General features: G+C 33.9%; 1 protein-coding gene across 1 annotated transcript in view; it reads right to left on the bottom strand.

The window, feature by feature from the left end:
* Nucleotides 1–7,119, bottom strand: part of LOC133194347 (uncharacterized) — a 67,568-nt gene extending 60,449 nt beyond the window's left edge. The window contains exons 1-6 of the mRNA XM_061330326.1: nucleotides 6,529–7,119; nucleotides 6,134–6,377; nucleotides 5,814–6,038; nucleotides 5,601–5,692; nucleotides 3,520–4,330; nucleotides 977–1,216 (exon numbers count right to left, since the gene is read on the bottom strand). Of these exons, the coding sequence (XP_061186310.1) occupies nucleotides 977–1,216; nucleotides 3,520–4,330; nucleotides 5,601–5,692; nucleotides 5,814–6,038; nucleotides 6,134–6,377; nucleotides 6,529–7,119 (2,203 nt within the window). The remainder of the gene's footprint in view (nucleotides 1–976; nucleotides 1,217–3,519; nucleotides 4,331–5,600; nucleotides 5,693–5,813; nucleotides 6,039–6,133; nucleotides 6,378–6,528) is intronic.
* Nucleotides 7,120–15,461: the final 8,342 nt, after the last annotated feature.

Raw genomic sequence — 15,461 nt, 5'->3', positions numbered from 1 at the left:
GTTAGTTGTAAAAGGCAAGACATATACTTTGTTATATTCTTATGATAAGAATAATAGATAAGTAATATACTTTATGTACATATTTTTATGAGGCAATTTAAACACTGCAGGACATGACCATTTACTAATTTATCCATTGTCATCTAATCATGCACAAAATTAAAACCATAAACTTGATCAACTGTGTTTTCCATTATTGCCAGGAATACCCACTACAATTAATTAGTCAAAATTAAATCCACAAAATCAATATGACATTCATAGCCTTTTTATTTTAGAAAAATATATACATATCCTGTATACATGCATTATTTTAGGAATGACTCTAATCTTGGCAAATTATTCGAGTATAACCTGGTTTGGGTCAGTTTACGCTTTATAATCCGCGAAGCGGATTATAAAACAGCGTAAACTGACCCAAACAAGGTTATACTCGAATAATTTGGCCAAGATTAGAGTCATTCCTTATAACTTAATTTCAAAATCATTAAATAACTACGGGTGTAAAATTTTGTTGCTTTTTATTTGTTCAAATTTGCCGCTCAATAATACAACCGTAGTATCAGAAGTGATGGGAAGCGAGGGGAGGTAAAAAACTGATACATAGGCCTAGTAGCCTTGTTGTTTGTTTACATGTGGTAAGATCGAATTATTGTTTGAAGTTAAAGGTACATTTATTGAATCTGGAATTTTCCATGAATCCCGAGGACTGGAAGTGAGAGGATTGTATGGATACAGATGATTCAGCTAGTTGTCGGGGGGGGGGGGGGGGTGTCCCCGTACCAAACCAGGTTATACAGAAATAATTTGTGTTCCTTTTTGGATATTAACCAATCAGAAGCTAGAATACAAACAAAATTAAATTATGTAAACTTATGCTCCTATCTAACTCTAGAATTTTTTTTTTTTTGCAAGGCTAACTTCTTGAAATTTTGTATATTTGTCCAATGTGTATGAATCAGAAATAAATTTTAACCTTCCAGAATTCTGTCTTTAACAACGAAGAGATGTTGATGGACTTCCAGACCCCTGGTTGACTTTGTAACTTCACTGATATTCTGATGTCGCCCTTTTAATCTCTCCAACAGTGTTGTTTTTCCAGCCTCAGCACATCCAACAAGTATTCCTCTGGCATGGAAAATGTTCGTCTTCTCCTTCCTCAAAAACTTCTTTAGCTCATCCATATTAACCTTATCTAAATCATCATTGCTTGCACCTAAAAAAAATCACATTCTTATCATAATTCATAATACACCCCTCCCCCAAATGCTAAAACTTAATGCTCATCAGTTTAAATAGCTATCGATTAGCTTTTCTTTAAATAGCTTTTCTCTAAATTTGTTTTCTTAAGCTATGAACATGATGAATCAGTGGTGTTCCAAGAAAAGGTTTTGAATTTTAAAGTATGCTATGAAGTAATGCAATAAAGCTTTGTCCATTTAGAGTATTTTTATCTTTTTTAAAACACATTTTATCAGTACATGGAAACATTGTGTTATTGCTTATATTCATAATTTTTAAAACAGTTTATAGAGTTGGCTCCTAAAATAAATTGGCCTGGCATCTAAAGAAATGCACTGGTGTTTTTTTTAGTTAGGAACCAACAGTTGGCGCCTAAATTATAGAGGCCACTTTGAGGCCTGCCACTCTTCTCTTCATAGCAATCAGTGTAATCTATACCATCTGTCTGTGTTATCTTTACCCTCAGTCTGTGTTATCTTTACCATCAGTCTGTGTTATCTTTACCGTCAGTCGGTGTTATCTTTACTGTCAATCTGTGTTATCTTTACCATCAATCTGTGTTATCTTTACCATCAGTCGGTGTTATCTTTACTGTCAATCTGTGTTATCTTTACCATCAATCTGTGTTATCTTTACCATCAGTCTGTGTTATCTTTACTGTCAATCTGTGTTATCTTTACCATCAGTCTGTGTTATCTTTACCATCAGTCTGTGTTATCTTTACTGTCAATCTGTGTTATCTTTACTGTCAATCTGTGTTATCTTTACCATCAGTCTGTGTTATCTTTACCGTCAGTCTGTGTTATCTTTCCCATCAGTCTGTGTTATCTCTACCGTCAGTCTGTGTTATCTTTACTGTCATTCTGTTATCTTACCGTCAGTCTGTGTTATCTTTACCGTCAGTCTGTGTTATCTTTCCCATCAGTCTGTGTTATCTTTACTGTCAATCTGTGTTATCTTTACCATCAGTCTGTGTTATCTTTACCGTCAGTCTGTGTTATCTTTACTGTCAATCTGTGTTATCTTTACCGTCAGTCTGTGTTATCTTTACTGTCAGTCTGTGTTATCTTTACGGTCAGTCGGTGTTATCTTTACCCTTATTTGACCTATGCTTAGCTCTCAGGGCCATTGAGCAGTGAGGGATCTTTTTTGTGCCAGCACCTACTGCGACACGGGACCTCGGTTTATACGGTCTCATCCAAAGGACCGTTCTACAGGTCCCGCAGTGGGATTCTAACCTGCGATTTAAGGATCAACTCCTTACTCCACGACTCTAGAGCAGACACTCTAACCACTGCGCAACGCGGGCGACTACATCGCAAGTAATTTGCATTGTAACAGTTGATCAATTAAAGCTATTTCTTCAGTAATACCTGATTAAATCTGATTTTTATTTAGAAATCTATCTATATACATATTTTACAAGTCCATCACACATGCTATAATTAACTTTTTGTAAATGTGTGAGTGAATTTGGCAGGTGGTGTTTGTCCTAGAACCTTATGAATTAGATTTAAAGATAATGAACAGTAATCAAGCTCAAAGGAGCACTGGAACAATACAAATTGTCTTATGTTTCTCGAGTACTAAATTTCCAGGTTCAATCTGTTTTACTTATATACTAATCATAAAAGGCCTACTAGAACAATACAAACTGTCTTATGTTACTTTATAGAGTATCAATGATGTATCTGATTTGATATGTTTTGCTTATATACTGATCATAAAATATTTAGGTGCCAGATAGCTTATTTATTGTCAAGTAGTTAAAAGTATAATGGCTTTGATAAATTTGACCAACACAATAAATTTCAAATCAAATTCACTACATTGATGACATTTTCGCAAACAATATTTGTTAGAGTTTTCCTGTGTGTGAACATGGTGAAAGCTTTAATATTTCACTGACTGGTCAAACATAAAATTCTTCTAAATATCGCTCAGTAAAACATTCGAAATGTAACATTATTTAAGTAAAGATTTATTTGAACAATTTTTAAAAATATAACAAATGTAGTTCACATTAATCTTAGCTTCATTTAAGGACGATAACAACTTAAATTACATATAATTAAATTAATTAAACATTCAAGTCTGTAACTGATTATTGGTTAATTTATATTTATCATACATTACTCAATTTTTATTTATAATATCTAAATCTAAAGTAAACATACACCAACAACAAAGCCTATGATATAAAAAGACCCCCTCAATGTTTATCTAACATGTCTAATTATTACTTTGTATTACAATCCTTATTATTACTTAACTCACCAGTCAGATCATCCCCTTCATTAATAAGTTTGTAAATGTTCACTATGCTTTTGATCCCTGACCCAATCCAGAGAAGGTTAGTGTTGTCATCATAACTAAGGCCACATGGTATGTCTATCCCGTGATATCGTGTCTCTATCTGTGACAGGAATTCTCCATCCTTGTCAGTCATATGCACTGAGTGGGTGTTCCAATCACACACCAGGATGTGTGACAGCGCATCAGTACAGATTCCACGTGGATATAGCCGTGATCCAGATGGAGGTCCTGTGTAGGAGAAGCGAAATCTTCCCCCATGCTCCGTCACCACTACAGCATAACGGGTCCAGTCAGACACAATAACATCTCCATTGTGGTTCTCTGTGATGTAGAGAGGTTGTTTATACAGTTCCTGACCTGTATTGTGGTAGTACTGTATGGTCTGTATGTTTTCTCCTGTGGAGTTATACCGCACTAACTTGGCTGTACCTGTATCAGTATTAATCATTCCGACCAGCAGGTCTCCAGTGGAGGGGGAGCTGTAGACACACTCTGGTATCCATGGTGCTGTATACTTTATAAATGGTGTATTTACTTCGTTATCTGTAGACAATTTGTTGATGTTATACTCACTGTCTATATAAATTAAATCACCACCACTATTCGCTGTGTGTACTCCATAATTGTTACTTATATCTGTTTGATGATGTAGTTTAACACCTGCTGTGGTTACCAAGATGAGATTGTTATAACCATCAGTGATACAGACCCGGTCAAACGATACACGGGAAATGTGACGACCACTCGTAACACCTGTCACTCTGAAAGATTTCTGTAACACAAATCTAGACATCATTTACAGCAGACATTTATTTCCTACTTGTCTTTTCCTGTGGTTTCAGAATCTTGTGTTGATTTCCTCAGTCAGAGAGATTTCTCTGAAAATAACGACAATAACAATAAAAGGTCTCTCTTGACATTTTGTGTTTTTAATCTCTATGTATTTTATAACAAGAGGCCCATGGGCCACATTGCTCACCTGAGCGAGCACACTGGCTAGGAAGAAGCAGAAGTTCAGTTTTGAAGGAGGGGAGGGGCAAATTATATTTACACTACCTCAGGATGCTTCCTTATCAATATTACTAATTTTAGTCCTATGTATTCCTATGTAAAACTCTGATCTCTCATTGTTGCCCCACCGTACCCACCCTAAAGAACAAGGTACAGTTTCAGTACAAATCTGGCCCTGCATTTTTCTAAAATATGAAAGTGACGAAAGAAATTAAAACTCATGCTTTCTGAATCATTGAAATGCCATGCAATAAGATCAAAGAACTCGTATTTCTCATACGACTTTTATAAATGCTAATTGTGACATCATAAACTTGTACATTTTCCCGTATTTTCTTAAAAAGTTGCAGAAGACATCAATTAGTGAAACTTTCTTTCAGATGATATAGACCACATGCATTTGCCCACAAAGATTTTGAGAAATGTGATTCTTCAAAGAATTTTACACAACATATCCAAATATTGAAGTGGGCGAGGGCTGTGGACACTATTTTCTCAAGGAAAATAACCCCTGAAATGAGTCATTTTGAGGCTTTTTCTGCTTAAAACTTAGAAATATACCAAATTAATGACATCATATTTTCAGAATGGTCCTCATTCATGCCATATTGTTTCATGAATTATCACACTCATATACTCAACTCATATTTAAGCCAATTTCAAAACTTTTTGAAAACATTAATTTTTTAGGGCACAATAAAACCAAAGCTGTACCTACATGTATTTGAATCTACACTACCTGAGGATGCTTCTATAATAATATGACATCATGGCTTTGCTATTCTTGAGCAGCAGATTTTTTCAAGATGATTCCTATATATCCTTAGGCCAGAGTTTTTTTTATTTTCTGTTTAACGGGAATTTTTATTAAAAAGTTGGGTCGGGGGGACGAAATAAAAATTAAAAAAAGATAAATAATATTTAAAAAATGTGTTGTTTTGTTTTTTTTAAATACACAAAAACAATGAAAATCTGTAATTGTTTTATTTGGGTAAAGGAAACAGATATTTGTTATGTTAGTTTTTGCGTACTATGGCAAAGTCCTCCTGCAGCCTGCGGACTTCATCGCAGTTGGTTACGTCACCACAGTGGAAACAGACAGCATCAAATATTTGTGTCTTCCCTGTCACATAAAACATACACAGCTAATGAAGACTGTAGAAAAAACACAACATTCACTTGATTCACTTTTTTTATACAAACAATCAATAAAGCAATTTATAAATTGTTAACTTAATAGATACCTGAGTAATACTGTGTCTCTATGGGTGAAGAGCAGGAGATATTTTGTCTGCATAGTATGATGTCCTGATACTGACCCCCTGGAAACAAAGGATTTCCACAAATGTAGAGTAGTTCTTCTTGGACTCGTTCAACTGCCCTCTCCTCTGTTCTATTCAATTTTCTGCTTGCATAGATAACTCTTCTCTTTCCACACTCTGTACATAACACAAATCCTCTCACTTTTGCTGCAAAATATCATAGGAATTGTCACTAAATATACAATGTAGAAGTATAATATTTATCAACTAATACATTGGCATTTGTTACATGGTATGTGTACTTACTTCCAACCAAAAAGCTCTAAACCTCTTGTCTCTTTCTGGTGATTCTCCATGTTTCCCTGTCATACTTGGTCTATTCATATCATTAGTTTCCGTTCCATAGAGGTCTTGAAAATCTTTGTACTGCCCATTCTCATCCTGTGTAGGATCTGGCACAAAATGAAGTCCACAAAAGACATCATCTGGAAGCCTAGGAGGATTGAGAACACAATTCCCACAGTTGTCTGCCATACACTTCTTGATCTAAAAATTAATTGCTCTATCAAATAAAAGTTGCACTGTATGTACTAACATAAATTAAATACATTGTATAAAAGTATATGCAGCATGCACTTTCAATCTCCATTTATCAATATAAATATGACCAAAAAGCTTTCTTTATTTTAATACACACCTGAAAAGAGTACTGACGGCTTCTGGAATGTGATTCCAGGAAAGCATCAATTGCTTTAGATTGTAGGGTTGACAAATTTGCATCACAGTGAATATTCTCATCCAGCACTTTCAACATCTCCACCAAAGCATACATTTCTTCTTGACTAGCTTGATCATGCACACATACATTTTCTCCATTCCATCTAAGACGCTTAAATCTTTCTTTTAAAATGTTCAATGAGACTTCAACTGCTTGTGTATACTCTTCTTTAAGTTTCTGGTTTTTACTTCCCAAATTTCTCAGCTTCTTAAGTGAGCTTGCAGACTTGACTTGCATTTCACATTCTGGAGACATAGCAGCTCGCTCCAATGCTACATTCTGTAATGCTAAATTAAGAAGACTCATTGTTCTTTCTACTGGATTAGCATAACTCCCACAAGGTGCTGTTCGTGCACACACTATCATGTCCAAGTCCAGAGCAATGAACTCCATAAGAGCACAAAGTTTAACACTTTTGTATGTTGTCCTGTGGTCTGGTCCACCGTCAGTACAACAAATGAGCACAGGAGTTCGCAGGTTCACCTCATCAACTGAGTAGCACTGTCGCATTAATGACACATTTTCAGTAGAATGTCGCAGTGGTGAGGAAGCTTGAAAAACGTTATCTTTGACAGTAACATTAAGAAGTCCATGTAAAAAGAGTCCTTCGGATTTTCTGGTATGTCATTTACAAAGCAAACAGAAGGAATTATCCCACCAACATGACAGTCGTGGTCCAGTGCTACAACTTTCATGCATCCACCTAAAAGTCCACCATGGTGAACACGTACCCCAGTTGAAACTGGGTGACCAGGTTCTCCCAGAGGTATGATGGCCTTATCATCCATGCATTGAAATGTTGAAAAATCACGCATACGACAGGTAAATTCTTTTAACATGGAAAAAAGGACTGCACAATAATGGGAGTCGGGGTGCTGCACTTGAACCAATCTCTGTTGCACAGCAAATCTTACATTATATTGTCCAGTGTAATTCTTAGCTGTTGTGTTGTACACATTTGATGGACTAAAGTTCAGTTTTATCCAAGACACAGATGGAGCCTCTGAACCCTCAGGCAATCTATCTAGTATTTGACTTCTGAGATCATCAACAGAAATCGCAATTGGTAAGTAAAGTCTATCGTTTGAAAGTCTTTCATGAACAGCTGCTTTTTCATCAAAACATTTCCCAAGCTCTTTCCAGAATGGCTTGAATTTCTCTTCTGCAGGTCTGCAATTATTTTTTCGCAAATCAAAGATCAATTCACAATCTTCACTATCCAAAAGAAACTTCATGAAGCGTTCATCAATCTGTAAAGCATTTGCAGAATTGGCCTGATATTCAAACTCTGTGAGATAAGAATACATATTCCTTAATATTACTGGCTGTAAGCTGGTACAGGATTTATATCGATCTATAAATTCTTTTTGCATCTTTCTAGTTGAAAATTTCAGTATGTTTCTTTTATTTTGTCAATAACCTTAACTTGTTTCACTGTGTCTCTGCAAGTTGACTCTGGAAGTTTCCACAAGACATTCATGTTTCCAAGATAGTTTCCATATTGGAATGAATACAATGCAACAGAACTTGATAAGGATAAATGTTTTATCCATTTTCTTCTTTCCTCCTTATCATTAGGTTCAAATCTAATGAGATCAATCGGTTGATATTCTGCCAGATCTTTAAGGCACAAATCCAGAGCTTTATACTCTACGGGCACATTTTCCACAGACTCAATGACTCTGAGTATCCAGTTGTCTTTCAAATCTCTAATGGGCACTGTACTTTCGTGGTTTGCCTTCATCTTCTTATTGCAGTCACATAAATATTCCTCATATTTCTTCAGATTTGAAATTAAATCTTCTATGGAAGTGTACAACTCTTTAAACTGGGGATTCATCATCCATGGAATAGTGAGAAGCGATGACAAATTCTGTGCATTTTCTTTCAAGTCAATGGAAGTAACCTTAAAAATATAAAAATATATTCATTAAATTATACTCTATAAACAATTTGACTACTGTTGTATTACCCCTATATCATGTGTTTAAAAATCAGTTGTACATGAAGAAAATAACACAAAAAACATTACCTCAAATTAATTTCGATTGTAGGCATATTTTAAATATGGTAAATTTCAATCAGTTTTTTTTTAATTCATGAATGCAAGGGCAAAATACTTCTTTAGATTAAGTTTTTTTGTAATTCTCATCTGGTATATAAGTCAGACATTAATGGTACACACACCTGCGGGATTTTTTTAAGTTGGACTTTCAAATCACGGTACCCAGATAAATCCTTGAAGAGCTTTGGCAGTTGCAAACCTCTTTTCTGAAATTTCTCGTGATGTGGATCCAGATACCAAAATGTCTGGGTTAATGTGGAAACAACGTGGTTACCTACACTGTCGACTTGGTGGTTGGTAAACCCAAAGCTGTGCTTTCTCATTATTGAAATTACATCATTGTATAATCTATCCTTGGAAGTATTTTCTTTTCTACAAGATATTACTTAATTTTTATAAGGCTTAACAAGAATTTCATTCTAAATAGTTTTGTATTTATATGCCATTTGGAATTTTCCTTCATATTTAAATCCAACTGGTACTAAAAGTATTTCAATTGAGATATTTACCTTTGTGCAGGATATTGTGTGTAGCTCCTGGTAGCTGTCATTAGTACATCAAATATACTTTTACCCTGGGTTGGTTTGTTGTTGTTGGAATCCTGCTCTAATTTGCACACCCATGCGGAAATCGTTTTACATCGGAAAAAAAGTTCATCCATCCTTTACTCTCCTTATGTGATTATTATTATTAAAATTATAAATGAATGTAACTTCGCATACACCCATTCATACAACGACTTTTCATTTCTTTTTAACTACATTCAGAACCGTAGAGAACAGTAAACTGTGTATTAAATTACTCATGTTTCAAAGGACTTACCCAAAATCTTTGAGAACACCAACAGGTGTCAAGGGTCAATGTCTGTGCCCCCGCTTTCAATTCTAGATATTTGAACAGCGTCAGATTTATCAGATTTTTCCAGCAATACAGATATGACACGTCTGATATCATCATCAAGTTTTGCTTTAACAAATTTGCTCTGACATATTGCAGCGTCAATGCATCTAATCTTGATTTTAACATACACGTGATCCGCCATTATGATGATTTTCTTTCCCGGGAAACGGGACATACTAAAACAAGTCCCACGGGGAAAATAAGTCCCACATGAGTCCCACAGAAAAATAATAAGTCCCAGCAGGAAATATGATATTTTAGTAATGTTTAAGAATATATCTGTATAGATTATCATTCTTTAAATATATTTTGAATAAAAAATCATTAAAAAAAAGTGTTTAGAAGCATATTCTGATCGGTTAAAAAACAAAGAACGATAACTCTTACATCCTCACATAACTTGAGTGCAATTTCCAAGTCCCACCAATGATGACAACAATCTAGTGGGAAACTGTCGTTTTATGAACTGGTTCTCTAAAAATTCGTGATCAGTTAGATGCATATTTATATTGAGCTCAATAATGCATTAGATCAAACATTTCATTGGTTTAGTTAAATAAATTTAGAGTATAACGATCCCGATTTTATTTTAAATAATCGATCAACAACAGGGTCGGTGCAAGTTTAAAAAATAAAAACGATTTCAACCTCTTTTATTTTTTTTTTTTCGGTATTTGGAGAAAATTGAGTCGGTGCTTCCCGTTAAACAGAAAATAAACAACTCTGGCCTTATGCAAAACTTTGACCCTCTGTTGTGCACTCCCTCATCCACTATGGGGTCATAATTTGAACAAACTTGATTCTACAATACCTAAGGTTGTTTCTGTATAAATATGACTAATAATGGCTTGTTTGTTCTTGAGAAGAAAATGTTAAAGATGTTTTCTATATAACGTGTATGATCAAGTTCTTACAAGGGATATTTATATAAGTTTTCTTTTTACTCTGAGTTCATGATTGGAATGATTGTTAAGATATATCACGCATAAAACTCTGATATTAAATAAAAGCACTTTACAGTAGAAAAGAGGAAGTTTCAAAGATGTAATTAACTGAGCAGTAATTAGTTAAAAACGATTGCATTGAAGTCTATGGGGAGAAGTGATTTTTTAAAAATAAAAATTCAAATAATATCAAGAAATACTGTGGATTAAATGAATTTAATTAAATTAAAATCTTAGAAATAGAATGACCATTGAAAACCAGATAATTTTGTTTAAATTGATTTTTTATTAATTAAAAACAGAGGGAAATACCTCTTCCCAAAATTCAAGGTCATAAATAAGGATACATCCCACTCCTACATACTAATAGTAATAAATGAATAAATGGTAATTTTGTTTAAATATACTGAATATACTGAGTATTCAACACCTACATGTCATGTAATATTTTTCATTGAATCTGTCGCTGTTTGGGATTGAATACCTTAATTTCTTTGTTGCTGATTCCACATCCAACTTATTCAGCTAGCTTCTGAATGCCTGACCTTCCCAAAGCTTTGCCTTATATACCCTTTGGTTTGGCTAGTCAATTCCAAGGTTGTCAGGTCATTCCATTATTTGAAGTCTTCAATGAGTTTTACTCAAATGCCCCTTAACCATTACACCTATATATTCCTATGTAAAACTTTGACCCACTGTTTTGGCCCCGCCCTATCCCCTGGGGTCATGATTTGAACAAACCTGAATCTACACTACCTGAGATACTTCTGTATTAATATGACTGATAATGGCTTAGCTGTTCTTGAGAAGAAGATTTTTAAAGATATTTCCTATATATTCCTATGGTAAACTTTGACCCCCTGTTGTGGCCTTGCCCAATCCTCAGGGGTCATGATTGGAATAAACTTGAATCTACACTACCTTAGAATACTTCTATTATAATATGACTAATCTTGGCTTTGCTGATCTTGAGAAGAAGATTTTTAAAGACATTTCCTATATATTCCTATGTAAAATTTTGACCCCCTCTTGTGGCCCCGCCCTACTCCCTGGAGTTATGATATGATCAAACTTGAATCTAGAGTATGTAATGAAGCTTTCACATAAGTTTCATCTTTTCTTGCCCAGTGGTTCATGAGGAGAAGATTTTTAAAAGATGCCACCACACCAAAGTTTCACGAATTCTTAATTATCTCCCCTTGAAAGAAGGTGCGGCACTTCCTGTGAACAAACTTAAATCCCCTTCACCCAAGGATGCTTTGTGGCACATTTTGTTGAAATTGGCCCAGTGGTTCTTGAGAAGAAGTGGAAAATGTGAAAAGTTTACGGACTACAGACAAGGGACGACAGACGGCCGCTGGACACTCTTTAATTAGAAAAGCTCACTTTAGCCTTCAGCTCAAGTGAGCTAAAGACAAACTGTTTAGTTCTGTTACAGATTCCTTTTAATATGTTTTGTATATTATCATATATCTATATCCTAAACTGTCATTTTTCATACAATTTAGATCATGACAATTGTGTTTGTTTAAACTGTAGATAAAAATCCTATTATTTACCTGTACACACTGATGTAGAATCCTGAGTCTGCACAACCTGTAATCAAGGTGATTTGGATGCCTCTGTTTATGGACAGAAATCTGCTCAAAACAATGAGTAAAATACATTATATCATCATGTATATGTATCAAAATTAACAATTAAAGGTGCTTAGACACAGATTTGAAGTTAATATTTTCCTGAAATTTTCTGTATAATATCACGACTTATATATTGCAATAGCATTTCACACAAAAAAATAATTAAAAACTTATTTTATTTAGAAATTATTGGAACTACGAATTCCTAGACGCGTTTGATTAACACATCATTGCACTTTCACAAATTTTATCTTTATCCTTAATATTTAAGAAAAGAAGCGATTTTGTTGTGTATTAATGAAAAACATTACATCTATAATTCAGAAAATTCAGAGTAGAAATGTGCGAAAGCAAACCCTCTTACTAATATCGTCAGCCCGTGCTCAGTGTTGTGTACAGAGTTTAACAAATTGAATACACCCGTGAAACGTAAACTGTTTTTGTAAACAGGGCACGAGCTCTGTTATTGTTAATGTTTACGATTCACTGGGTGTGTTCAATTGTTAAAGTCTGCACACACCACTGAGCACGGACTGACAATACTGTGAGTGGGTTTTGCTTTCGAACATTTCTACTCTGAATTTTCTGGATTATAGTTTTAATATTTTTCATTAATACACAACAAAATTGCCACTTTTCTTAAGTATTAAAAATAAAATTAAAATTTGTGAAAGTGCAAGGATGTGTCAATCAAACGCGTCCAGAAATTTGAAGTTTCAATAACTTCGAGATGAAGTCAGATTTTTATTTTATTTTAGAATGAAATGCTATAGCAACATATAAGTCATGAAATTATACAGAAAATTTGAGAAAATATTAACTTCAAATCTGTGTCCAAGCACCTTTAACATTTACAATGTAACAATGACATATTATTAACAAGAATTAGAAATCTCAAAACTGTTTAAATGCATTCATATAATCAAAACTTCACCGAGTGTAATTTTCTATTATTCTGTCAAATATTTAAAAATTATACAATAACACTATATACAGCGACATCATTGATATAATAAACATGTGTCCTGTACATTCTATTTTGACACAATTATTCATAAAGTAGCAGAAAAATGTATATCCACACTGATTTCTTTTAGTTTCTAGTGCATATAGGACATCCTGTGTTGCTGTCAATGGGAGATATTCTCTAAAGAGAAAAAAAAATGTATCACACTCTATAACATAAAAAACTTATGACTTTTCAACTCTGTACACAACCATTCCCTATGATAAATTAAATTCCAGGCTTTTTGACATCATTGACAGCTGCTTTTTCAATAAAAATTGAACTCGTAAATTTACTAACCTTGTCACTGGTCATTTACAAAATTATTTTGTATAAAAACATTCTGATTGTACACACAAGTACTCTGAAGTTTATATTAAAAAAGATGTTTGAGTTTCTGATTGACAATATCTAATGGTTTTTGGAGACCAGGTCTTCCGACAATCTGTTGGAATTCCCATGGGTACCAATTGTGTCCCGTTGTTAGCAGACCTATTTTTGTATGTATATGAAGCAGAATTTATTCAGAATCTTATACATGAAAAAATCTCTTGCTGTGGCCTTCAACTCGACATACTTCGGTGTTCGCGAAAAAGATATTTTAACACCGGACATTCAGACCTACAGTCTGATGCATTTCACAGGACCAAATGAATTTTTCCCGGACCGAAATTTTTATCAACAAGGGCATTTATTTTTATTAGGTGTTTTCCAAGATGTTCAAAAGTTTGGATTCAGTCAGTTGCATCATGTGTGTTATGGATAAGTGACCTCTTGCTGTGTTTATTTTCGTAAACAAGGAAACAGTAATATATAAAAAATGAAACAAAATAAAATAGCAATATATTATGTTAAATACATTATTTATTCAGGGGTATCACCTGAGAAACTTTTTTAATTGTTGTTTGTATTTTTTTTTATCTACATTATATACATTGTCGTTTCTACTTTCATTTTTGTACGACCATATTAAATTGTTGATACAATTTACTAATAATAGATGAAATAAATCTTAAATGAAACACTTAGATAAACAAAGAATATGTTGTTTAGTAGTAAAGTAAATTTGTTGCAATTATTTTTCATTAGACTGAAAGGAAAGCTGTTTGATTTATGTATCTTTATAACCATCGGGAGAAAAAGCCGATTTTTGAACTTGAGATAAGTGGTTCCTTGAACCTCGGAGCTTACAAGAGTCGCCTGTATGTCATAAACAATCAAATTAAGTAAAAAGAAAAAAAAATCAATTAACAGGCCTTCGGACATTTGGACCGAATATTGTAACTTTATCATCGGACCAAATCGATTTTCATCATATTTGTCCGATGGACCGGTGCTTTTGGGAAAGACTGGGTCACATTTAGATATATCGACGACGTATTATACATTAACAATAGTTATTTCCATTCACATGTCAACACGATATATCCCAGTGAGCTTGAAATAAAAGATACCACAGAGTCTGTCACATCTGTTTCATATTTGGATTTTTACTGGAAAAAGATGTTAATGGTAATCTAACAAAAAAGCTTTATGATAAACGTGATGACTTTAACTTTTCAATTGTCAAATTCCCTTACTTATGCAGCAATATACCCTCATCACCTGCGCATGGAGTGTATATCTCTCAGTTGATTCGATACCCAAGAGCATGCTCTATGTATGAACAATTTCTAAAATGAGGTAAGTTAATGACAAACAAGCTGATGAAACAAGAATATCATCAGTCTCGTTTAAAGTCATCATTTCGTAAATTCTATGGTCGATACAATGACCTTATCAGGAAATACAATTTATCATTAAGTCATAAGCTGACTCACTCTTTATCATACTAAAGGGCCATTATTTACACAACGAATTGTCCACGTTTTTTTCTGTTATTTCCCGATCATGACAAGGAGCACACGGCAGATGTGACTCGGCAGGGGATCCCTTACAGAAAAAACAATAGTAACTTAGTGTTTTATAAGTCACTTATAAGAAACTTATAAGTCACCTATAAGTTTTAAAATTTACTTATAAGTGTACTATAAGTCAAAATAAGTACAAGTGAGGATCAGGTTTTGTTAATACTTCACTTATAAGTGAAGATTAGCCACGTATCAGTGAATATTTCACTTATACTTTACTTATAAGTGAAGATGAGTATGGTATTGGCATGAATAAGTGTGGATTTTTATTTATTTATTTTTTTTTACATTATACTAGACTTCTTTTGAGTTGCATTGTGGGTATTCAAAGCTTACAAATCAGAAACGTTGTCTCTGCATAGATAAACAACAAGAATTTGAAACGAA

Source organism: Saccostrea echinata, unplaced genomic scaffold (assembly GCF_033153115.1).
Source record: "Saccostrea echinata isolate AGI-Se365-2 ecotype Australia unplaced genomic scaffold, CSIRO_AGI_Sech_v1 ptg000029l, whole genome shotgun sequence".
NCBI classification, from domain to species: Eukaryota; Metazoa; Mollusca; class Bivalvia; order Ostreida; family Ostreidae; genus Saccostrea; species Saccostrea echinata.
This window is presented reverse-complemented; position numbering and strand designations above follow the sequence as displayed.